At 38.3% G+C, this 24626-nt stretch overlaps 2 protein-coding genes across 2 annotated transcripts in view; both read left to right on the plus strand.

The window, feature by feature from the left end:
• Positions 1–4975: 4975 nt before the first annotated feature.
• On the plus strand, positions 4976–5514 carry LOC122316213 (60S ribosomal protein L14-1-like). Its single transcript, XM_043132749.1, has one exon. It carries the CDS (start codon positions 4976–4978, stop codon positions 5357–5359), a length of 384 nt encoding a protein of 127 aa, XP_042988683.1. The 3' UTR covers positions 5360–5514.
• Positions 5515–23747: 18233 nt separating this feature from the next.
• LOC122316608 (seipin-1) overlaps positions 23748–24626 on the plus strand; it is a 37073-nt gene continuing 36194 nt past the window's right edge. The window contains exon 1 of the mRNA XM_043133275.1: positions 23748–24355. Within this exon, the coding sequence (XP_042989209.1) occupies positions 23792–24355 (564 nt within the window). The 5' untranslated portion in view covers positions 23748–23791. The remainder of the gene's footprint in view (positions 24356–24626) is intronic.

Here is a 24626-nt window from a genome sequence, read left to right on the forward strand (position 1 = left end):
TTGAGATTATGACAGATGCTAGTGACTATGCCTTAGGAGCTGTTTTGGGGTAGCGGGTGGATAATAGGCCATTTGTGATTTATTATGCTAGTATGACCTTGAATGATGCCCAGAAAAATTATACCACTACTGAAAAAGAATTGCTTGCAGTGGTTTTTGCACTTGATAAATTTCGGACTTATATTCTTGGTTCTCCTGTTACTATTTTCACTGACCACTCTGCTCTTAAGTATTTGTTGGCTAAGAAAGATGCAAAGCCACCCTTGATTCGCTGGATTCTATTATTTCAAGAGTTCAACATCAACATTAAGGACAAGAAAGGAGTTGAAAACGTGGTAGCTGACCACCTCTCTAGATTGTCATCATCTCCTTCTTCAAATGTCAGCCTTCCTCTTGATGATAGTTTCCCGGATGAGCAGCTGTTTGTGGTTGATAGAGCTCCCTGGTATGCTGACATAGTCAATTATCTGGTGATTGAGAGAATGCCTTCTGAATGGTCCACCCAAGATAAGCGTCGGTTTCTCTCTGAGGTACGACACTTTTATTTTGATGATCCATATCTTTTTAAATATTGTTCGGACCAATTGATTTGAAGATGCATTCTTGATGATGAGTTTTCTTCTGTTTTGAGATTTTGTCATATGGGTGCATGTGGTGGTCATTTTTCAGTAAAGAAAACAGTTTCAAAAATTTTGCAAAGCGGTTTTTACTGGCCTTTCATGTTTAAAGATGCTTATAATTTTTGCAAGGCTTGTAAGCCTTGTCAAAAATTGGGATCCATTAGCAAAAGAGACATGATGTCTCTTTCCCCTATTCTGACTTTAGAAATTTTTGATTGTTGGGGAATAGACTTTATGGGACCTTTTCCGGTTTCTTTTGGAAACACATATATTCTTTTAGCCGTGGATTATGTTTCAAAATGGGTGGAGGCCATTGCTTGCAAAACAAATGACCATCATGTTGTCCTGAAATTTTTGCAATCTTTGTTTGCTCGTTTTGGCATGCCAAAAGTTATTATAAGTGATGGGGGTTCTCATTTTTGCAACAAACCATTTTCTACACTTGTGAAGAAATATGGTATTACATACAGAGTTTCTACCCCTTATCACCCTCAAACAAATGGGCAAGCTGAATTGGCAAACAGAGAGATAAAAATTATTTTAGAGAAAACCATCAAACCTAATAGGAAAGATTGGTCGGTTAAACTTCATGATGCTTTGTGGGCTTATAGGACAGCTTTTAAAACAAATCTAGGGATGTCTCCTTATCGATTAGTTTATGGTAAAGCTTGTCATTTACCTGTTGATATTCAGCATCGAGCTCTTTGGGCCATAAAACATGTTAACATGTCACTTGGGTTGAGAAAATTGCAGATCAATGAATTGGATGAAGCTCGTCAGAATGCTTATGACAACGCTCAGATTGCAAAGGAACGCATGAAAATTTTGCATGATCAAAAAATTCATCCAAAGCATTTCACACTTGGCCAGGAAGTTCTTCTTTACAACTCTCGCTTGCACATTTTTCCTGGAAAGTTGAAATCCCGATGGAGTGGGCCGTACATTGTAAAGACCGTTCATCCTCATGGTGCGGTAGACATTGTCAATCCAAAGAATGGTAATAGCTTCACTGTTAACGGACAACGTCTAAAATCATTTATGAAGGTCTTTGATCCACATGAAGAGATCTTGCTTGTGCAAGACCCCAGGGAAGTGTTTTGATTTGTTTCTCTTTCTTTATAGTTTTCTTTACTTGCTTTGTTTTTATTTGTTCTTTTGCTTTGATTTTATATTTCATGATTGATTGTTTGTTTTGCTTGCTTAGTTCTGTGCACTTTCTTTTCTTTCGCTCGACTCATTGAGGACTATGTCTCTCACTAGTTGGGGGGTAGCATGTGTGCACAGTTTCAAAAAAAATAATAATAATAAATAAATAAATAAGATTTGTGAAATTTGAGCATCTTGGTGGAGTAGTTGAGCGGGATCATTTGTGAAGATTTATTTTCAAGCTTAAACATAGAGCATGATTTTTGATGCATCATATTTTGTTGATATGTGGCTTGAAACACCGGAATGTTATGCTTATTGAGATGAAACTTGATAAAATTTTTGTAGAACGAAAGGCAAATTTTGAAGGACATTTTGCACATGCTTACGTTTGTAGTATTCCTTATTTACCATTCATTGATTTAACACTGGAGAAGTAAACTGCAGGACTACCGAGCCATGCCAAAAAGAAAAAAAAAAAGAAAAAAAAGAAAACAAAGAAAAAAAAAAGGGAAAAGGATTTGAAAAGATTAGAATGAAAAAAAAAAAGAAAGAAAAAAAAAGAGAGAAAAGGAATAAAGGCAACTTAGTGAACTTTCCTAAGTAAAAAGGGCTAGAAACAGTTACCCAAGACTTTGGGGGTTGAGTGTCCAACCTTTAAAAACAGAGCTGGCGTGAAAACTGCTAGACCCTTGGGCTTTGAGGTAGTTAGAATCAGCAATGATTAATCTTAAGGTTGAAAAATCCTATGGCAAATCATGGCTAGTAATGAGGAACACACAACCGATCTAGCTCCACACACACATTTGAGTTCTGAGACATTTGCCTTAATTCTATGTGAAAGATTGTTAAGATAGTCTTGGTGGGTATAACCCTTGGGGGTTGAGTAGTAACGTGTCACTCTTGTGAGAATTCAGAATTGTGTTTGATTATTTTTGTTTGAATTTCGATCTTTATGCAATATTCATCTCAATTAATTTTCACTATTTTGCTCAAGGATTAGCAAAATGCTAGTTGGGGGGTGTGATTGAGTTGAATTATTGCATTTTTAATGCTTTTGGAACCAATATATATTAATTCTTTCATTACATTATCATTGGTTTTATATGGAAAAATGAATAAATCAAAGTTGTGATTTTAATTGATTAAAAGCATGAATTTCTGCTCTAATTTTATCAACTGCCAATTAATATGGATTATGGTACATTTCGCTCGAGCGGCGGCTGAACGAAGTCAGGCAGATTCAAACGCTCGACTTCCGCTCGACAGTGGGGTCGAGCGAGATGCAGGAAAAGAGATCGCTCGAGCGGAGGCATTTGGCCGCTCGAGCGAATTCAGGCAGAGTCGAACGCTCGATGTTCGCTCGACACTCCGCTTGAGCGAATATCGCATCATTCCGCCGTCACAGTATATATATGTTTTTTTTTACATCTTAGGACGACTCTTGGGCTGGAAAACTCGGTTTTTGAGTAGAGAAACACTTAGAATTCATTTTTCCTTTGATTTTCGTTCAGATTCGAAGAGGAGGATTCATTCAATCGATCATTCACGCAGCTACACAATATCCACTAGATCATTCACTCACACTGCAGCAGATTGAAGAACTCCTTGAGGGGTCCAATTGCCACTGCAACTCAGCCTCCTCCATCGCTTCGAATCTTCATCTCCATTCAACTGGCTTGATCTTTTCAATTCCCTACTTGCTATTTCATTTCAATTTTGAGTTTCTGAATTATTTTAGAGAATTTTGATTTAGACGTTTGAGAAATTTATTTGTTATTCATTCAATTCATGTTATTTATTTTTATCGTTTCGTTAAACTTTCATTTTAGTAGTGATTACAATTACGGTGGTTTAATTTGAGAATTTGTGATTTGAATATAATGATGAACCCTAGAACATTGATTTTGGGGCTTTTCAATTTCAGTGCATGTTTTGTCAATTACTTCCTAATTTAGTTTAATTCTTAATTTAGTTTTATCAATTTCTGAGTTTAATCTATTAGTCCTTTACATTCCGATCCGATAATCAAAATCCAAAAATATGAATCTAGTCCAAGACTAGTGTCCTCTCCCATCCATTGCACATACCATCATTTTATTTTCTCTTTGTGAAGTTTTTCACATTTGTCAACGAGTTTGATTTCTAAGTAACTTTCCCTGAGGAGACGATCTAGGAATTTATTCCTAATTATTACACGACATTCTCCTGCACTTGGGATAGTTTTAGTGCTACTCATTTTTGAGTGAGTCAAGTTTTTTGTGTAAATTTGAGTGAAAGTTGGTCAAATATGTACATATATAGCCAAAATTAGTTTCAGGATGCATGCAGTAGTACTTACGTGTGTCATAATTAAACTATCTATAGTTAGTTAGTTATATATAGATATAACAGATTATGATAGAACTAATTATGAAGTTCATTGTGAAGAGGAACTAATTATGATAGAAGAAGCACCTCAAAAAGTGCGATTTTCCAGTATGGACGATGTTAGGATGTTCTCTAAATATGCCCCTCAACCCCATCTGATCTAGTGTATTTTCATAAGTTGATATGAAAAAATATGCAAAAAAATTCACTAGTTTGTACTCTCCCAAACCAGGCCAACTGGACGAACGGGCATAGTTTGCAACTTTGCACTGTTTGGGCAAGTATGTTGTACACTTTGAAAAACAAAAACACATATATATAGATTAATACAGAAGTTATTTTCGACAAGTATTGGTAGATTATTGTAGGTCTGTCCATTTTTTTTTTTTTTGTTCACATCTTCCTTTGTACCTTGACTAGAAAATAATAGTTTCTAGTCGTCGTGTTTGTATATCTATATTTGAAGTAGCATGCTTCCAGTTTCCGAACTCTACAAGTTATATTATTAGTCTATAGGACTATATTCATGCTACTTTGAATTTAAGTTTTTATTATCATTAATTATATTAATTGATGACACATATTTTAAATACAACCAGCATACACATGAGGATCTAGGGGATTAGAGTATGTGTAGAAATTAAAACTATTCACAGATCCTTTATCATTGAATAAGCCAAAAGCCAAAGTCACGAGAGGTACATTTTAAAATCACGAGAGGTACATTTCAAGAGATCAATGGGTGTCATTTTGGCCTTGTTGTCAACTTCAGCACCACATTTAATTAATTCCCTCCAAGGGTTTTATAAGAGGGCTTTTTGCTTTCCCTACTGGGTGAAATGATCGGGATGGTCGCCCTCGTCAACTACGACGAAGACTATGGCAAACTCGTTGTCATCGTCGATGTCATCAACCAGAACCGAGCTCTCATGGATGCCCCTAATATGGAAAGATCCCAAATGAATTTCAAGAGGCTCTCTCTCACTGACCTTAAAATTGACATTAAGAGGGTTCCTAAGAAGAAGGAATTGCTTGATGCTATGGAGAAAGCTGATGTTAAGAAAAAGTGGGAGAATAGTTCCTGGGGCAGAAAGTTAATTGTTCAGAAGAGAAGGGCTTCTCTAACTGACTTTGATAGGTTCAAACTTATGTTGGCAAAGATTAAGAGGGCTGGACTGGTAAGGCAAGAGCTCGCAAAACTGAAAAAGGAGAATGCTTCCTAAGCATAGTTTTTATATCTGTTTCCCAATTTTGTTATGAATTTTCTGCTGTTGTACGTTTGGATGGTGAGATTGTTTCAATGAAATAAGAGTTTCAAAGCAGCTTGAGTTTTTATATATTTCCAACAAGACTTAATTGATAGTCAGTTTTATTGGTAGACCTTTTCTTATCTGGATGTTCATGTTACTCAATATTTTAATCTTAGTGTGGGTATTCATCCACTTTTCTTTTAAAAAAAAAAAAAAACAAAAAAAAAATCTATTAGTAATGGAATAATATGTTGGTGAGTGTTTCAAATCAAATCAAGTTATATGTGAAGAATCAATTGGTTTGGTATTTTGAGGAATAAAGCAACTGATGTTAAGAGGTATAACTACTGAACAAGTAAACTACATTCCTTCAATTCTCAATGTGTCCATGATATCAAGACTAGGCGCAATCCAATCCAACCCAAGTCAAGTTTAAACCTCAACTAATGAAAAACCCAATGCACACCCAACCCAACCCAACTGAGCCAAATTCAGGCTAATAATCACAAATCTTTGTATATCTACCCGTAGGAATCCAAGGTGATGTCTTTAGCCCAGACTACCTTTCTATAGATCCCATCATGGACTAAAACAACCCTAATATATTTACTGATCCGAGTAGAGTGCCCCTGACACAGTTTCAATGTTGGGCTTAAATGCTTTTACTATATATTGGAACGAATTAAAATACCCATACAACAAATAAAATTAGAGAGAAACACTCATTATTAAAAGCAAACCATCCAACTAGAAATCTTTAGAACCATTGACAACCAAATATCTTCACAACCATAAAGCAACCGAAAGGGAGGAAGAGATACAACATCGTGGGTCTCAGTTTATTTACCATTTTTTCCCCTTTTATAAGCAAACTAGACAATCCATATGGCTAAATAACGAGAGGTATATTTTAAAATCAAAGACCAAAACGTAAAACAACTAAACTAGATACATCTATCAACCCCAAAATTACAAGCGATACGACTGATTGATTCAAGTGTTCAGAAACAAATGAGTTACAGAGAGAGACACAGAGAGAGAGAGAGAGCAAGAGAAAGTGATGGAGCATAAAAGAAACTCACCGGTGAGAAGCCGGCGGCGAGACGATGGCGAGAATGCGGTGGCGAGACGACGGAGAGAAGACGGTTCGGCTACCAGTGAACCAAAACCCCCGTGCAGACAGAAAGAGAGAGAGAGCGAGAAAGAGAGGGAAAATGGGTCCATGTGGGAAAATAAGAGGCGGGAGGAGTAAGTGTAGAAAATCTATTAAGGCGCCTATTAAGTCGCCTTAATAATACAAAAAGTCACCGTAACAAAACTTTTTTAATGACGGAAACTTTGTTATGATAATTTTGTTTTATAGAATGGGGTATTTGCGGCTATATTATTTCCGGCAAACAAAAACAGCCGGATATAAAACTTTTTGCGGCTACTTTTATTATTGACACAAAAGATTTACCAAAATTTAAAAATCGGCTTTTTGCGACCATAATTCTATCGCCGGAAATAAAAATAGCCGCAAAAAGTCCTTTTTCTTGTAGTGGGATATGCATATTTGGTGATGGTGTATGGACATGTTAATCGTTGGTGCACACAACCAGACGAGCATATTTGGAGAACTATGGGGAGATGCTTCGAAAATTTTGTTGGATGTGACAGATTATAGAGGATAGGTTTGCGATTATGATCTTACAATTCCGAATGGATTTGTGAAAGGTATGACAAGGGTTATACTGATTGGGTCTTACACGGTGAACCGTATCCAACTTCATTCGAGGTTCCACATGAAGAAGAAGACATCGATGAAGATGTACAACCAGATGTTGTTGGAGATAAATATGATGAGAATATGGAAGAAATGTTAGGTGACTTCGGTGCGGGAATGTTTATGAATGAAGGTGGCACAGACACATCAAGTTCAAATGATGGGGGTCATAACACTTTGCACGATTGTGGAATGATTCACAACGTGAGCTATATCCAGGATGCAGAAGACACAGTAAGTTGTCATTTACCGTAAGACTGCTTCACATAAAATCAATGTGCTGATTATCAAATAAGGCTGTCAATATGTTACTCGAGCTGTTTAAGAAGGCACTGCCATCAGATAATACTTTCTATGAAGCAAAAAAATTGAAACGAGGACTTGGATTTGATTACAACGTAATACATGCATGTAAGAATGACTGCATATTATTTTGGCAAGAGATTGAGTAGTTGAACAAATGTCCCATATGCCACGAATCAAGATGAACATCTGACAAACAAAATGTGCCGCAAAAGGTAGTATGCCACTTTCCATTGACACCTAGATTACAACGATTATATATGTCACGTGCAATGACTGTAGACATGATATGGCACTCATCAGCCAGAGTTAGAAACGATGATATTTTATCACATCCTGCTGACTCCCAGGTGTGGAAGGAATTTGATAAGGAACACCAATGGTTTACTGAAGAACCTCGTAATGTGTGATTTGGGTTGGCAACATATCGATTTAATCCGTTTGGGAACAAGAGTACTAATCATAGTACTTGGCTAGGTGGGATTTAAGCAATCCTTTAGTATTAATACATCAAGAAAATGATACGAAGATGATCATTTTATTTTAGCTTCTCAAGCATCTCAAGTATTTTACTTAGATGACCCGAAGTTAGGAAATCAATGGCGAGTAGTACAAAAATATTCTCCAAAAAATATATATGATGTTATCCTTCAGGCGGAAGGGCGAGATGAAGAAGAAGATGATGCCTCTACTCAAGAAGCATACCAAGAGAGTCAGTCCGTCTTTAATTTGTTTGTGGATTTGAGCCAGTATGAGATGATTCCATTAAATAGAGAAGATATTGAGGCTGAAATTGTTGATGCGACACTTGAGCAAAATGTTGATTCATCTGAAGTATCTACAGATGATGAGACTGAATTGTCAAATGATACTAATATAGATAGTGATTGACGAATTATGTTTTCACATTAGGTGATGATGAGCACTATTTTACTTAATGAATATTGTATCAGTTTTCTGAAATTATGCCTCTAAAGAGAAAAGAAGTTCGCATTCCATATCCACATGTTCCTAGCTCTCATTCAGACTCACCATTAGAGATTGACTCTACAGAACAAAGTAAAATTCTAATAGCATAAAAGTTATTAATTAAGGTTATAATAGAAAATTAATTATAATGTTATATATCATGATGAGTTCATAGTACAATCTCGTCAAGGTCGAGGCACTACTAGAGGCGTGATATTGGAAAAATATTCTAAGGTGGGTAAGATCAATGTTAACATTCTTGACGAACATACCAGAGGTGAAGGACAACCAGGAGCTTGGCTTGCATCGCATGTGGGTGCTCTTACACGAACTTATGCACCTTTGGCAACAAGTTCATGGAAGAAAGTCCCCCAAGATGTTAAAGAGCTTATCAAGAAGTGTTGTTTGATAATGTTTAAAACATTTATTTAGTTGGTAAATTTTTTTATTTTACTTAAAGTTAGAATATTATAAATGATAATATGTTTGTCTTTTTTTTTTTTTTACATGATGATTTCGAATTAAATTTTGGTCGGAAAGAGGAGCATAAGACTGTGGAAAAGCTTATGAGTAATACATTCCACAAATATAAGGCAAGGTGTCATAAGCATTATAATAAGTTCGAGAATATGATAGATGCACGCTAACTTCCTTTTCAAGATGTCAAACCTTCTTATTGGAAAAAATTTTGTGACATGTTTGAGGATTCATCATATAAGGTATAATTAAATTAATTATTTTAGTCGTCCTATTTTTAATTTCACTTTCTAATATTTTCAATTCCTATGTAGGAGCGAAGTTCTATAAGCAAAACGAATAGACCAAAATTGAAGATTACTCATCATGTAGGCTCAAGATCTTTCCACCTCCTCTCTAAGAAATTGGTATTGCTATTTTTTTTTATTTGTATATAGTTAACTAAATATATGAATCCTAATGACTTTATATCTTAACAAATATTTATTATAGCAAGATTCAGATGCCAATTATGATCTGACAAATTATATACTGCATCACATACTAATTGTAATGGAGAGTGGAGTCATCTTGATGCCCATGAAAATTATGTAAGTATTATAAATTGTTTTAAATAAATATATTAGAATATTTATGATGATATTAACTATTTATCTTATGTGTAGGATAAAATGGTTGGCATACGTGCTGAATCTGCGTCAGATCAAAACTCATCAACAAATGATGTTGAGATTTTTACACAAGTTCTGGGTCAACGTTCAGGATATTTGAGGGGTTTGGGTCGCTGTGTAAAACCTTCTCCCTCTTCCTCTTTTTCCGGGTCTACCTCTGTGGCGTCTATAGCTCAAGAGAATTTGAATCGCAGAATCGAAGAATTGGTTACAAGGCAGCATGAGTTAAAGGCAATATCAATCTAATTTTGGCATTATCTAATTTTGTATGAACAATATCAATCTCATGCTTATTTATTAGTTCACACTTATTATGAAACTTTCATGAGTATTAAACAGTTTCTAATGTATGTTTTTCAAATATTATGAATGTCAAATTGGTTTTTTATTATTATGGGGTTTTAATAAAATAGTTTTCATTCGAACGACCATGTAATGATCGAACATTATTGATTGAGCCATTCGAACGACATTAGATTGGTCAAAAAACGTTCTAACGCAATTTATTATCGTACATTTCGAACATAACTCAACACCGTTCGATCCCTTTACCATTCGATCTGTTCTTTTAATGTTCGAATGGAAATCTATTTTATACCATTCGAACGTTATCAAAATGTGTGATCGTTTGAACGTGTTTTCATAACCGTTTAACCAATTTAATTTCATTCGAACGTCCAATAGTAACCATTTGAACGTCATTCTGGAATGAAATTAAACCATGACAAAAAACTAACCCGTTCGAACGGTCAATTTCAAAATTGTCCCTAAAGATATATTTTAGGATGAAATGATGATTTTTGTCCCAAAATACCTTCTGGGACAGTGATGTACGGACAACCTTAGGATGATTTCTTTTCGTCCTAGAATATTTTTAGGGACGAAATCCCTACAACTGGGGATGAAATTTTTCATCCCAAAAAAATGTTTCTATTGTAGTGATTGATGCTGCTATGATTAATCTGCTCCACCAAAAAATCTTAAAATAAAGACTCCCAATTGTAGCTAACATCATTCTACCAAAAACTTTCATGACCAATGACCATAGAAAATTCTGAATTAAAGAATATAAAATTAGAGAGGAAAAATCTAGTACTGCTTAAGAAACTAAAACAAATGAACAATAAATGTGATAAATTAAGCAATGAATGTACACGTTTTTTTCAAATGTGCAGGCACTCCCATACACTTAAGTTCATGTTTAAATCTCAATCTTGTATGTAGCAATTTTTCATCAATGCCGCAAATCTCTACTCTCGAGTCCTTGTTCATATTATTTGACACTTTTCATGATTTGTGAGGATAAAGTTAAAGGGGTCAGTGTTTTGATTATTGCTCATTAAGGAGTCTGAAATGTTTTTTATTTTTCAATGTATTTGTGATGGAGTTTTGTGCAATAAGTGGCTTGCACTTGGTTCACTGCTTGAATCCAATCCTCACAGCCCGATAACCTGCATTATATATTTTACAATAATGCTACGGGTAGTCAAATTCGGGCACCCCTTGCACACTCCTGCTGACTTGGCGGCGTACATTAGTAAATTACCATATATTGCTGTGCTGAATTAAGAAGGGCTTTTGTTTCCAACTCAATGCATGAACGAATAAGCAAGGCAGAGTGAAACCCAGCCCCTTTCATCTCCGCCATCGACACGTCTCCACTACTGGCACGTCTTGTTAGGATGTTGTGGTACGGGGCATACAATTACAACTAAAGTAGAAATGAGAAAGAATAAAAGAAATAATAAGGAACTCCAATTGTAGAAGAATTTCACTTATAGCAAAAGGATTACAAGAATTTTTCTCTTGAATAAGGAGAGCACAATTGACAATACTCTCTCTTATAAAAGGAGAAAAATACACTCTTTCTTATAAAAGGAAAGACAATATTTAGGAGAAACCTCACTATTTTTCTCTCTAAAACTCTCTCTCTTTCTCTATATTTTTCTTTTCAAAATGGGATAGGTTTTTAAGAGTAAAAACATGTATTTATAGGAGTTAAAGGAGGTGGAAGATGGTGGCTTGGAAATGTGAACGCAAGCTTGATATAGGTTGTCACTTAGCCACCATTTTTGATCCATAAAGGTGGCTTTGGCAGTGAAAGATGGCGGCTTGGAAATGTGAACGGAAGCATGATGTAGGTTGTCAACTAGTCACCATTTTTGACCCATAAAAGTCCATAAAAGTGGCTTTACCGCTACATATCTCCCACTTAAAGTCACTTTTATAATCCTTCCATCTTTTCTACACTTTCTATCTCCATGCCGCTTACATATCTTCTAGGCCTAAGGAGGATCGACACCAGATAAACTTGTCATTATTAATTGGCTTTGTTAATATATCTGCTAGGTTGTCTTTTGTATGGATTTTTTGTATATCCACACTTCCTTCTTCCACCTTCTCACGAATGAAGTGATACTGAACTCGTATGTGCTTTGTCCTTGAATGGAATGCTGGATTCTTTGCCAGATGCAAAGCGCTCTGACTATCACAAAATAAATCAACCTTCTCTTGTACGTGTCCGAGCTCTTCCAGTAGCATTCGCAACCATATTGCCTCTTTGCTAGCTTGTGTAGCTGCGACATATTCTGCCTCCGTTGTAGAAGTAGCCACGATAGACTGCAATTTTGAAACCCAGCTTACAGCTCCTCCAGCAAGAGTAAACATATAACCTGAGGTGGACTTACTCTTGTCAAGATCACCTGCATAATCTGAATCAACATAGCCTCTGACAGTAAAGTCTGATCCTTCATAACATAATGCGACATTTGAGGTACCCTTGACATATCTCAGGATCCTCTTTACAGCACTCCAATGCTCTTTACCAGGATTCGCCATGTATCGACTAACCACTCCCACTGATTGTGCAATGTCTGGTCTTGCATAAACCATAGCGAACATTAAGCTACCCACTGCTGATGCATACGGTACTCGAGATATTTCCATCCTCTCTGCTTCATTGCTAGGACTCATACTTGTGGATAACTTGAAATTAATAGGAAGAGGGGTAGAAATTGGCTTACAATCTTGCATGTTGAAGCGTCGCAAGATTTTCTTCAAATAATTTTTTTGAGAAAGCCATATCTTCCTATTATTTCTGTCTCGGTAAATTTGCATCCCTAGAATCTTGTTTGCTGGTCCCAAGTCCTTCATTTCAAACTCCCTAGCCAACTGTGCCTTTAAGTCTGTAATACGATCTTTGTTGGGGCCTGCTACCAATATGTCGTCAACATACAACAACAGAATAATGAAATTACTATCACCAAATCTCTTGTAGTAAACACAAGGATCTGAACTATGTTTGTTGTATCCAAGGCTCATGATAAAGGAATCAAATCTCTTATACCAACATCTCGGCACCTGTTTGAGACCGTATAGAGATTTGTTCAACCTGCAAACCAAATTCTCTTTTATTTTTGTTCTTCAAAACCTTCTGGTTGGAGCATGTAAATCTCTTCTACAATTTCTCCATGAAGAAATGCAGTTTTCACATCCAGTTGTTCTAAGTACAAGTCAAATGTAGCACACATCGCAAGGACTGCTCGAACCGTTGAGAGTCGAACAACAGGAGAGAATATTTCGTTGAAGTCTATGCCTTCTTTCTGAGTGAATCCTTTCACCACCAATCTAGCACGATACCGCTCCACTTGATCATTGCCATTTCGTTTGATCTTGTAAACCCATTTGTTTCCGATGGCCTTCCTTCCTTGTGGTAGTGGTACAAGATCCCATGTTTTGTTTTTATGGAGAGCTTCAATTTTTTCTTCCATTGCAACCATCCACAGAGAAGCTTTTTGACTATTTGTAGCCTCATGGAAATTTGACGGTTCTCCATCTTCTGTTAGTAGATAGTATGCGACATTTCCCTCCATGATGTACTCTGAGTGCCAAGCTGGTTTTCTTCTCTCCCGAGTTGACTGTCGAACTTGTGGAATTGCACACTCAGCTTGTTCTTGTTCTTCGTGCTCTGATATTGCTTCAGAAGAATTTGGAACTTCTAATTCTTGTCTTTCTTCAACTTGAACTGTAGTAGTCTCTGGTTTCTTTTTTGAAGCACTATCATTTTCTTTTTCTTGTACCTTATCTTCTACAAATACAACATCCTTGCTGATTAGCACCTTGTAGGCAGTGGGACCCCACAAGCGATATCCCTTGACTCCATCAGCATACCCTAAGAAAATACATTTTCTAGATTTTGGATATAGCTTTGATGTTTCTTGGGTGTTGTACATAACATAAACAGGATTTCCAAATGTATGTAAATGAGAATAATCAATTGGCTTATCAGTCCACATCTCCATCAGCGTTTTCAGATCAATTGTGGTTGATGGTGACCGATTGATCACATAACAGGCAGTCTTGACTGCTTCTGCCCAAAATGACTTGGCCATTCCCGCAATTCTCAACATCGCTCTTGTTCATTCTAACAAGGTTCTGTTCATCCACTCTGCTACTCCATTTTGTTATGGAGTGTATGCCACTGTGAGCTGCCTTTTGGTACCTTCTTGTTAACAGAAGCTATCAAATTCACTACCAGTATATTCTCCTCCATTGTCTGTCCTTAAACACTTGATCTTCTTTTTAGATTCAAGCTCAACCCGCGCTTTGAATATTTTGAAAACTGGAAATACATCTGCTTCATTTTTTATTGGATACACCCAACAACTCCTGGAGTAATCATCAATAAATGACACAAAGTATTTTGCTCCTCCCAGGGACAAAACTGGTGCTTGCCAAACATCAGAATGTATTAGTTCTAAGATAACTTTGCTTCTAGCAGAGAAACTACTGAATTTCAATCTGTGCTGCTTACTAGTAACACAATGCTCACAAAAGGGTAATGAAACCTTTTTGAGCCCTGGAAGAAGCTTTTGTTCAGCAAGAATCTTCAAACCTCGTTTCGACATGTGGCCAAGCTTACGGTGCCACATCATTGTTAATTCTTCTGCCGAACTTGCCAACGCAATGGATGCTTCTCCTTCTTGTTGTCTTTCTCCTTTAAGCATGTACAAATTTGCAGCTATCTTTTCCGCTTTCATCATTACAAGCACGCCTTTAACTATTTTCATGATCCCATCTTGAATACGGGTTTTATACCCACTATTATCTAATTGTCCTAAAGACAATAGATTTTTCTTTAGGCCTTTCACATGTCGTACCTCCTGAATGGTGCGAACTGTACCGTCACACATCTTCAATTTGATGGTACCAATACCAGCAATCTCCAAGGCATGATCGTCTCCCATGAACACAAATCCTCCTAAGATAGGTTCATATTGAGGGAACCATTCTCTCTGGGGAGTCATATGCCATGTTGCTCCTGAGTCAATAAGCCAGACATCAGTGAATCTTCTTCTACCTTCAGTAACTATTGTTGCCTCACTGTATAAAATTTCACCATCATCTGAGGTGCTTGCTACACAACCCTGAGCCTTTGACAACTCAGGGCCTTTTCCTTTGGCTTCTTCGTTCTTCTTGAGATGCCAACACTCCCTTTTGTAGTGCCCTTTCTTGCCACAGTGATGACACTTGACATTCTTCTTACTTCTGGATTTTGATCTACTTTGATTTTAACTCCCATTAGAGCCACGTTCCGTTGATCTCCCTCTCATCATTACCAAAGCTTCGGCTTGCTGTGAACCTCCTGGTCTATCTTCTTTGCTTTTGCACTGACTTTTTTCTTCAAGAACCGTAGCTGCAATATCATCGAAGACTAGAACTTCAATGTTGTTGGTTAAGTTGATGATGAGTTGATCATACGAATCAGGTAGACTTTGAAGTAGAATTTCAGCACGTTCACCCGTCTCTATGTTATGCCCCATTGCTGTGAGCTGTAAAAATAAAGTGTTAAGGGTGTTGATGTGGTCTGTCACCATAGTTGACTCCATCATCCGAAGGGTGTAGAGTTTTCTTCTTAAGAAAATTTTGTTGTGTAGTGATTTGGCCTCGTGCAATTTTGTCAGAGTATCCCATATCTCTTTTGCTGTCTTTTTCTCCGCCACACTTGACAATACTCCATCAGCTAGTGCTAGGTGCAGATTAGAAATAGCATTGCCATCCATCTCGTTCCACTTGCCGTCGTCAGTGATCTCATCGGGCCTATCTCCAATTGCCGTCAAGCAATTATCTTTCCTCAAAATTGCTTTTATTCTCATTTTCCACAACGAGAAATTACTCTCATTGAACTTCTCTATTTCGTACTTCGTCGCCATTATTGAAGATGCCTCCTTTCCACTAACTGGATCTAACTGTAGCACAAAAACCGGCTATAAACCTGATGCTTTGATACTACTGTTAGGATGTTGTGGTACGAGGCATACAATTACAACTGAAGTAGAAATGAGAAAGAATAAAAGAAATAATAAGGAACTCCAATTGTAGAAGAATTTCACTTATAGCAAAAGGATTACAAGAATTTTTCTCTTGAATAAGGAGAGCACAATTGACAATACTCTCTCTTATAAAAGGAGAAAAATACACTATTTCTTATAAAAGGAAAGACAATATTTAGGAGAAGCCTTACTATTTTTCTCTCTAAAACTCTCTCTCTTTCTATATATTTTTCTTTTCAAAATGGGATAGGTTTTTAAGAGTAAAAGCATGTATTTATAGGAGTTAAAGGAGGTGGAAGATGGCGGCTTGGAAATGTGAACGCAAGCTTGATATAGGTTGTCACTTAGCCACCATTTTTGACCCATAAAGGTGGCTTTGGCGGTGGAAGATGGCGGCTTGGAAATGTGAACGCAAGCTTGATGTAGGTTGTCAACTAGCCACCATTTTTGACCCATAAAAGTCCATAAAAGTGGCTTTACCGCTACACGTCTGGGCACGACTCTCTCGCCACCGAGGGCAACGCTCTCTTGCCCTGTCTCTCCATTTCTCAGTGATCCTTTTTTCTCTCTCTTAAACTTTTCTTGTCCCCTCTCCTTTTCTTTTCTATGCCCAATCTACTTGTAGGTCGCAATTGCCACCATTATCAAGTCCATATTGCTCTTTGCTTTATTTTGTCTGTCGTTCCCCTCTATAAATATCAAGGTTATAGAAGGTGTATCAGGCAAGCTCTACTTTTAGTACTGTCCTTCTTCGGCTCTTGAATTTACTCAAACATGTAACCATTCTCTACTTTTGTTTCATACATACATCTTCCAAATGGAAAGTAGATGCTTCATTTGCCCATTACCTTCTCCCACAGTTAGTAACTTCTAAATGTGGGTTTTTTGCACAATTTTTAAATACGTAAACGTATTTTTTACTCTAATCAATTGTAAAAATGAAGATTGATTGATAACAAGATGGAAACCTTGGTATCCGTTAACTTGGTAGATTATATAAATCACACACAGAGGAGAGAGAGAGAGAGAGAGAGAGAGAGATACCGCAGGAGAAGATTTCGGTTTCCATCATCGAATGGAGGAGAGCAAATGGAGTGGGTTCGCTTTCCGTCGCAATTTAGTGAGAACTGAGAACTGCTTTCTGGTGTCCCCATTCGCAAATGAACTGAGGGTGAGGGGGGAACTACTGGAAGGACAAACTTCAAATTTTAGGAAGGAGAGCTTCAACGCACCGTTTCAACAAGTTTGTAATTTCATCTCCTGAACAACAGTTTCAATTTATTCCCTTACATGTCATCAGTGTTGAGTACTGTGGAGTCTGGTCCACATCGCTCGAGCGGAGGCATTGGCCGCTCCAGCGAAGTTAGGTAGAGTTGAACACTCGATGTCAGCTCGACAGTGAGCTCGAGCAGGATGCAGAAGGGAAGTTCGCTCGATGCGCGCTCGACACGCCGCTCGAGTGAACATGCATTTTTAGGGTTTCCGTCGTTTAACTATATATATGATGCTTTACTTCATATGGCCGTACGGTTGACACTGTAGAAACATTGTGGACGTACAGTGAGAGATCCATCTTGTAGTGTGATATTCCTTAATAATAAAATCCTCTGCAGCTCCCGTGGACGTAGGCAATTTGCCGAACCACGTACATCTTATGTCGTGTGTGATTGCGTGTGTGATTGTCTTTCTCGTTCCATATTATTTTTCAATTCATTGTCATCGTTTTTCACAACAATTGGTATCAGAGCCAGGTTCAGGTCTGAGGAAAAATGATGGCTGGAGATGATTTGAAGGTATCGGAGATCGAGAAGTTTGATGACACGGATTTTGGATACTGGAGAATGCAGATAGAGGACTACCTCTATGATAGGAAACTTCATCTTCCACTATTGGGGCAGCAACCGGAAAAGATGGATGATGCTAATTGGAACCTATTGGATCAATAGGTTTTGGGGGTTATTCGATTAACCCTGTCGAGATCCGTTGCACACAACGTCATCAAGGAAAAGACGACTGCCGATCTCATGGCAGCTTTGTCTGGTATGTATGAAAAGCCGTCAGCGAATAACAAGGTACATCTGATGAAAAAGTTATTCAATTTGAAAATGGCAGATGGTACGTCTGTTGCACAACATCTGAATGATTTTAATACTATCACAAATCAATTGTCGTCTATTGAAATTGAATTTGATGATGAGATACGTGCACTGATACTATTGGCTTCACTGCCAAATAGTTGGGAAGCCATGAGAATGGTTGTTAGTAATTCTGCTGGTAAAACTAAACTGAAATATGATGATATTTGTGATTTGATTTTGGCTGAGGAGGTGCGCAGGAAAGAGTCAGCCCTCACCTCGGGTTTGAGTTCAGCCCTAAATGTTGATTCTCGAGGGAGATCACATGACAGGAACTCAAACAGAGGAAGATCAAAATCAAAGAACAGGGGCAAGAGCAAGTCGAGGCCTGGTCAGCAGGCAACTTGCTGGAACTGTGGCAAAGTTGGCCATATAAAGAAGAACTGCAAAAACCCTAAGAAGACGGAGAATGATAGTGCTAATGTGGTAACTGAAGAAGTACAAGATGCACTATTGCTTGCAGTTCACAGTCCAGTTGATGACTGGATACTGGATTCAGGGGCTTCCTTCCATACATCTTCCCACCAGGAGCTAATGCGGAACTATGTTGCAGGTGATTTTGGGAAGGTGTATCTAGCTGATGGAGAGGCTTTGAACATAGTGGGGATGGGAGACATTGATATTGCACTCCTTGGCAAGAACAAATGGACCTTGCAAAAGGTCAGACACATTCCTGAGTTGAAGAAGAACCTCATTTCTGTTGGGCAGCTTGATGAGTGTGGTCATTCAGTGGTGTTCTCAGATAGCACCTGGAAGGTCACAAAAGGGGCATTGGTACTAGCTCGGGGTAAGAAAACTGGTACACTATATATGACTACTGGTTTAATTGACACTATTGCTACTACTGTTGCAGAAAACACAGTAGATTTGTGGCATTGTAGGCTTGGCCATATGAGTCAGAAGGGCATGACGAAACTTCTGTCTAGAGGCAAGCTACCAGAACTGAAGACAGTTGATCTTAGTATGTGTGAGAGTTGTGTGATGGGGAAACAAAAGAAGGTCAGCTTCTTGAAAAGTGGCAGGACGCCTAAAACAGGAAGACTTGATCTTGTGCACACAGACGCGTGGGTCCTTCCCCAGTGGCATCTCTTGGAGGTTCTCGCTACTATGTTACGTTCGTTGATGACCATAGTAGGAAGGTATGGGTTTATTTTTTGAAACATAAATCTGAAGTATTTAATGTTTTCAAAATTTGGAAAGCCATGGTTGAGACAGAGACAGGCCTGAAACTGAAATGTTTGAGGTCTGATAATGGTGGTGAGTATGTTGATGGCGGGTTCAAGGAGTATTGTGCAGCTCTGGGTATCAGAATGGAGAAGACCATTCCTGAGACACCACAGCAAAATGGAGTTGCTAAGCGCATGAATAGAACTATCAATGAGTGTGCTAAAAGCATGAGGCTGCACGCTGGACTACCACCCACTTTCTGGGCAGATACAGTCAGCATTGTCATTTATTTGATAAACAGAGGGCCATCAGTTCCACTGGATTGTGGATTGCCTGAGAAGGTTTGGAGCGGGAAAGAGGTTAAGTTTTCTCAGCTTAAAACTTTTGGTTGTCTTTCTTATGTGCTTGTTGATTCTGATGCTCGCAGTAAGCTTGAGGCTAAGTCAAAGAAATGCTATTTCATTGGCTATGGAGACGAGGCATTTGACTATCGTTTCTGGGATGATCAGGGTCGGAAAATCATAAGAAGCAAGAATGTGATTTTCAATGAGAAAATGATGTACAAGGATAAGTCTAGTACAGCTTCTGTAGTAGCTCCTCAGGAGTCCGAGTTTGTAGGATTGGATGACCTACTAGAGGTCACAGTGCAGTGTAGAGATGTGAGTGATGGGGAGAGTGGGTCCAGTGCACCCATTCCTATTATTCCGCAGGCAGTTTCAGAACCGTCTACTCCTACAGTTGCAGTTCGCAGGTTAGTTAGGACTATACGTCCTCCACAGCGTTTCTCACCTACTTTGAATTACATTTTGTTCACAGATGGTGGAGAACCGCAGAGTTATGAAGAAACCTTGCAAGATAAGAATTCTAGCAAGTGGGAGCTGGCCATGAAGGATGAGATGGATTCCTTGTTAGGGAATTAGACATGGGAGTTGACAGAACTTCCATCAGGGAAGAAGGCATTACACAACAAGTGGGTGTACTGGGTGAAAACTGAGCATGACGGCAGTAAGAGGTACAAGGCTAGACTTGTTGTAAAAGGCTTTCAGCAGAAGCAGGTTATTGATTACTCTGAGATCTTTTCTCCTGTGGTGAAGATCACAACCATTAGGATGGTATTGGCTATGGTTGCTACTGAAGATTTATTTCTTGAGCAGTTAGATGTGAAGACAGCTTTTCTTCATGGAGACCTTGAAGAAGACATCTACATGCACCAGCCTGAGGGGTTTGTGGTACAGGGAAAGGAAGGTTCAGTTTGCAGACTGAAGAAGAGTTTGTATGGCCTGAAACAAGCTCCTAGACAGTGGTACAAGAAATTTAACAACTTCATGCATAGTGCAGGGTACATTAGATGTCAAGCAGATCACTGTTACTATGTCAGGCATTTTGACAATTATTACATTATTTTGTTGTTGTATATGGATGACATGCTGATTGCAGGTGCTAGTATTGATGAGATCAATAATCTGAAGAAGCAGATGTCAGAGCACTTTGCGATGAAGGATTTGGGAGCCGCAAAGCAAATCCTTGGTATGAGAATTGTCAGGGATAGAGTCAAAGGTACGTTGAGACTCTCACAGGCTGAGTATATGAAAAAGGTACTCAGCAGGTTCAATATGGACAAGGCCAAACCAGTTGGCACACCCTTGGGAAGTCACTTCAGACTCAGCAAGAATCAGTCACCAGAGTTAAAGGAGGAACAAGATTACATGAGTAAGGTTCCTTATGCTTAAGCTATTGGTTCACTTATGTATGCTATGGTTTGCACAAGACCGGATATTGCACATGCAGTGGGAGTTGTGAGTAGATACATGAGTAACCCAGGAAAGCAACATTGGGAAGCAGTGAAGTGGATTTTGAGGTACCTAAAGGGTTCCTCAGAAACATGTGTGTTTCTCTGGAGAGAGCTTGGAGGTGCAGGGCTTTGTTGATGCTAATTTAGCTGGAGATATTGATAGCAGAAAGAGTACCACGGGTTTTGTTTATATACTTGGTGGTACTGCACTGTCATGGGGTTCTAATATACAGAAAACAGTTTCTTTGTCTACATCAGAGCTGAGTATATTGGAGTGTCAGAGGCTGCAAAGGAGATGGTATGGCTACAAGGCTTCTTGGAAGAATTGGGTAAGAAGAATCAGAAAGGCACTCTCTACAGTGATAGTCAGAGTGCCATATTCCTTGCCAAGAATCCAGCATTCCATTCTAGGACCAAGCACATTCAGATCAGGTATCATTTCATACGGTCATTGTTAGATAATGGACAATTGTTACTTGAGAAGATTTGTGGAAGCAAGAACCCTGCTGATATGTTGACAAAGGGTGTTACGCTTGAGAAACTGAAGTTGTGCGCAATTTCAGTTGGTCTTCTAGCATGAAGACAAGAGCAGTGAGTTGCAGAGGTGGAGGATATCATGTTTGAGGAAGATGGCGATACAGCGAGTGTACTAGTCTCCAAGTGGGAGAATTGTTGAGTACTGTGGAGTCTGGTCCACATCACTCGAGCGGAGGCATTGGCCGCTCGAGTGAAATCAGACAGAGTCGAACGCTCGATGTTAGCTCGACAGTAAGCTCGAGCAGGAGGCTTTCGCTCTAGCGGAGGCATTGGCCGCTCGAGCGAAGTCAGGCAGACTTGAACGCTCGATGTTAGCTTGACAGTAAGCTCGAGCAGGATGCGGAAGGGAAGTTCGCTCGACGCGCGCTCGACACGCCGCTCGAGCGAACATGGATTTTTAGGGTTTCCGCCGTTTAACTATATATATGATGCTTTACTTCATATGGCCGTACGGTTGACACTGTAGAAACACTGTGGACGTACAGTGAGAGATCTATCTTGTAATGTGATATTCCTCAATAATAAAATCTTCTGCAGCTCCCGTGGACGTAAGCAATTTGCCGAACCACGTACATCTTGTGTCTTGTGTGATTGCGTGTATGATTGTCTTTCTCGTTGTATATTATTTTTCAATTCATTATCATCGTTTTTCACAACAATCAGAGGTCTGCAAGGGGTGCACCATTTTGACTATGTTTAGATTTTTCCTATATTTTATATTATACGAAATAAAGATAATAACACATGCAAACTACCTACATTTATTTTTTCTTTTAATTTTCTAATGCAACAAGTTCTGCTTCTTCGATTTGATTGAAGCGATGGCCCAAATCAATGTTTTGCTTAAGAGTGGGCTTGAGTCTTGACACCCCCCTTTTTTAAAGATGTTTTAGTTTTTTTTTTTTTCATGTTGATTTTTGAAACAAAATATCGAGAAATATTCCCTTCTTTTTCCGCTTTTTCTAGTGACACATGGATAACATACTTCCTTTCTTTTAAGACACAAATTCTACCTTTTATAACAGTTAGAAAATCTATTTGTAAAGAATAATTCTACGTTTCAATGTGCCCACTATCAATTACCGCGTGACGTGGAGTGTGCCACATCTTAATTTAAAGAAAAAAAATATTATATATAATTGTTTTTACATATTCTTTATATATTTTATTGATATAATTAATTAGATTAATTTTTTTAAATATACAATTAATCACATCAACAAAATATATAAAAAAATACTTAAAACTATGCATATAAAATTTTTGAAAAAATGAACACCTAACATCTGTTCTCTTGTCAAACACGATCTCCTTAAGCAAACCCGAACCCTAGCCTTTCCCCCACCACCTACCCACCATCTTTGAACAAATTTCTTTTATTGTTTCTTCCATTCTCTCAAATATGAGTAAGAGAACGAGTATAAGGCAACTGTAAGTGGTATTTGCAGAAAATGTAGAACTAAAATAACATGAAATTTGCGGTAGATTTTTACCTTGTTAGTAGTGGGTTTCGATGTCAAATGGTTTATGTTCTCAGTCTCGATGGTTTGTCTCAATAGATTTCCAGCTCCAATTATATGGCAGATAACCTTCTATTGCAAATCATATCAAATCGGTTTCTCATTCGGTCTCTAGCTCCTTTCTACCCAAGAGTCTGTAAACTTGAAATCATGTGGCACAAACCCAGAATCTATAACCCGAATTGGTCCAAGTTTCAGTTATGAAGTGGCTACTGTTAAAGTTTGGGAGAAGATGGTAGGAGCAATTTCAAAATGAATAATGATTGGATTGAAAATAGGCAAGTCTTTCATTTACATTTTGATATGTTTTTATTTTATTTTTATAAAGAAATGCTCCACGATCAATAAAACTCTGGCTTCGTTCTGCAAAAGGCTGCAGACCTAGAATTCATCATTGTTGCTGCAATTGCAGCAGATGAGTCAAACCCAAATGAGGATAATTTTCTCATTGGGGAGGACGAGAGGTTTGTTGGATAGCTTGCGCGAAGTTGGTTCACGTTCTGGAGCATTTGGAGCCCATTTGCAGATTGTAACTAGGTTGGTAACTTGGTGTTGTGGGTTTTAGTGGAAGTCCTTGCACCCATGACAGATGTCATCTCTTAGCACTGCATTTTCAACACGTCTCGCTTACCCCTCATGCAAACGACACACGTAGAGTTCCAATCGACAATCAAATCCCGGGGATCATAAAACCAAAGCCTCCTGCTAGCCCCCCGTCTCCACCATCACAACCAGATATGGCCGAGAAGGACTGGGATGAAGCCTACTTTGTGATGCCAAATCCATTAGAATGCTTCACCAAACTCATACTCCTCCAAGCAGACTTGATCTACAACTGCTTCGTCACTCTCTTCTCTCCCATCTTCTGGCTTCACTCCATCGTCTCCGAGTCCTACCGTCGTGCCGAGGAAACCAAAGACGCCGTCGAATCCGCTGTCCGGAAAGTCCCCTCCACCATCGCCCATGGCATCGCCGTCTTAATAAAGAAGCTGATCTATGGGTTTCTGGGAGCTATGTACGTGTGCATGGTTTTGACGGTGCTGTTGGTTCTGGCTGTCGTGGTGGGTGTTGGATTGGTAGAATTGTGGGTTGAACATCCTGTCTCTGTGAGGGAGAAGTTGTATTTTGATTACACTGAGCCTCATCCCAAGGCTGTGTTTTGTCTTGGTAATGTTGGGTTTGAAAGATTTAGCAGGAGGAAGCAGTTGTTTATGGCTGTTCCGAGAGGCCACACATTTCTTGTTTCTTTGGTGCTTTTGATGCCTGAATCTGACTTCAATAGGAAGATTGGCGTGTTCCAGGTATCATTTTTTTCTCTGTTTTTTTTTTCATATTAATAAAATTCGATTGGTAGACTAAAATTAATTAATTAAAACTTTACTTTATTTGGTCATTTTTTCCCCCATATTGTTCATATATTTAGATCTTGGTCATTAAATGGGGAATACTTATGATACTCAAATTATTAAGGTCACTGAAACTGCATGTTGGAAAATGGGAACAGTTAAGATGATACTTTCTAATTAAAACTTCGGCTCTAAGGTGGCATATTGTTCTTGTAATAACCGGGTC

The sequence above is a fragment of the Carya illinoinensis genome, chromosome 7, assembly GCF_018687715.1.
Source record: "Carya illinoinensis cultivar Pawnee chromosome 7, C.illinoinensisPawnee_v1, whole genome shotgun sequence".
NCBI classification, from domain to species: domain Eukaryota; kingdom Viridiplantae; phylum Streptophyta; class Magnoliopsida; order Fagales; family Juglandaceae; genus Carya; species Carya illinoinensis.

Bases quoted from the DNA above. Each gene is read 5' to 3' on its own strand.
- LOC122316213 (XM_043132749.1), top strand. From the start codon at position 4,976: ATGATCGGGATGGTCGCCCTCGTCAACTACGACGAAGACTATGGCAAA.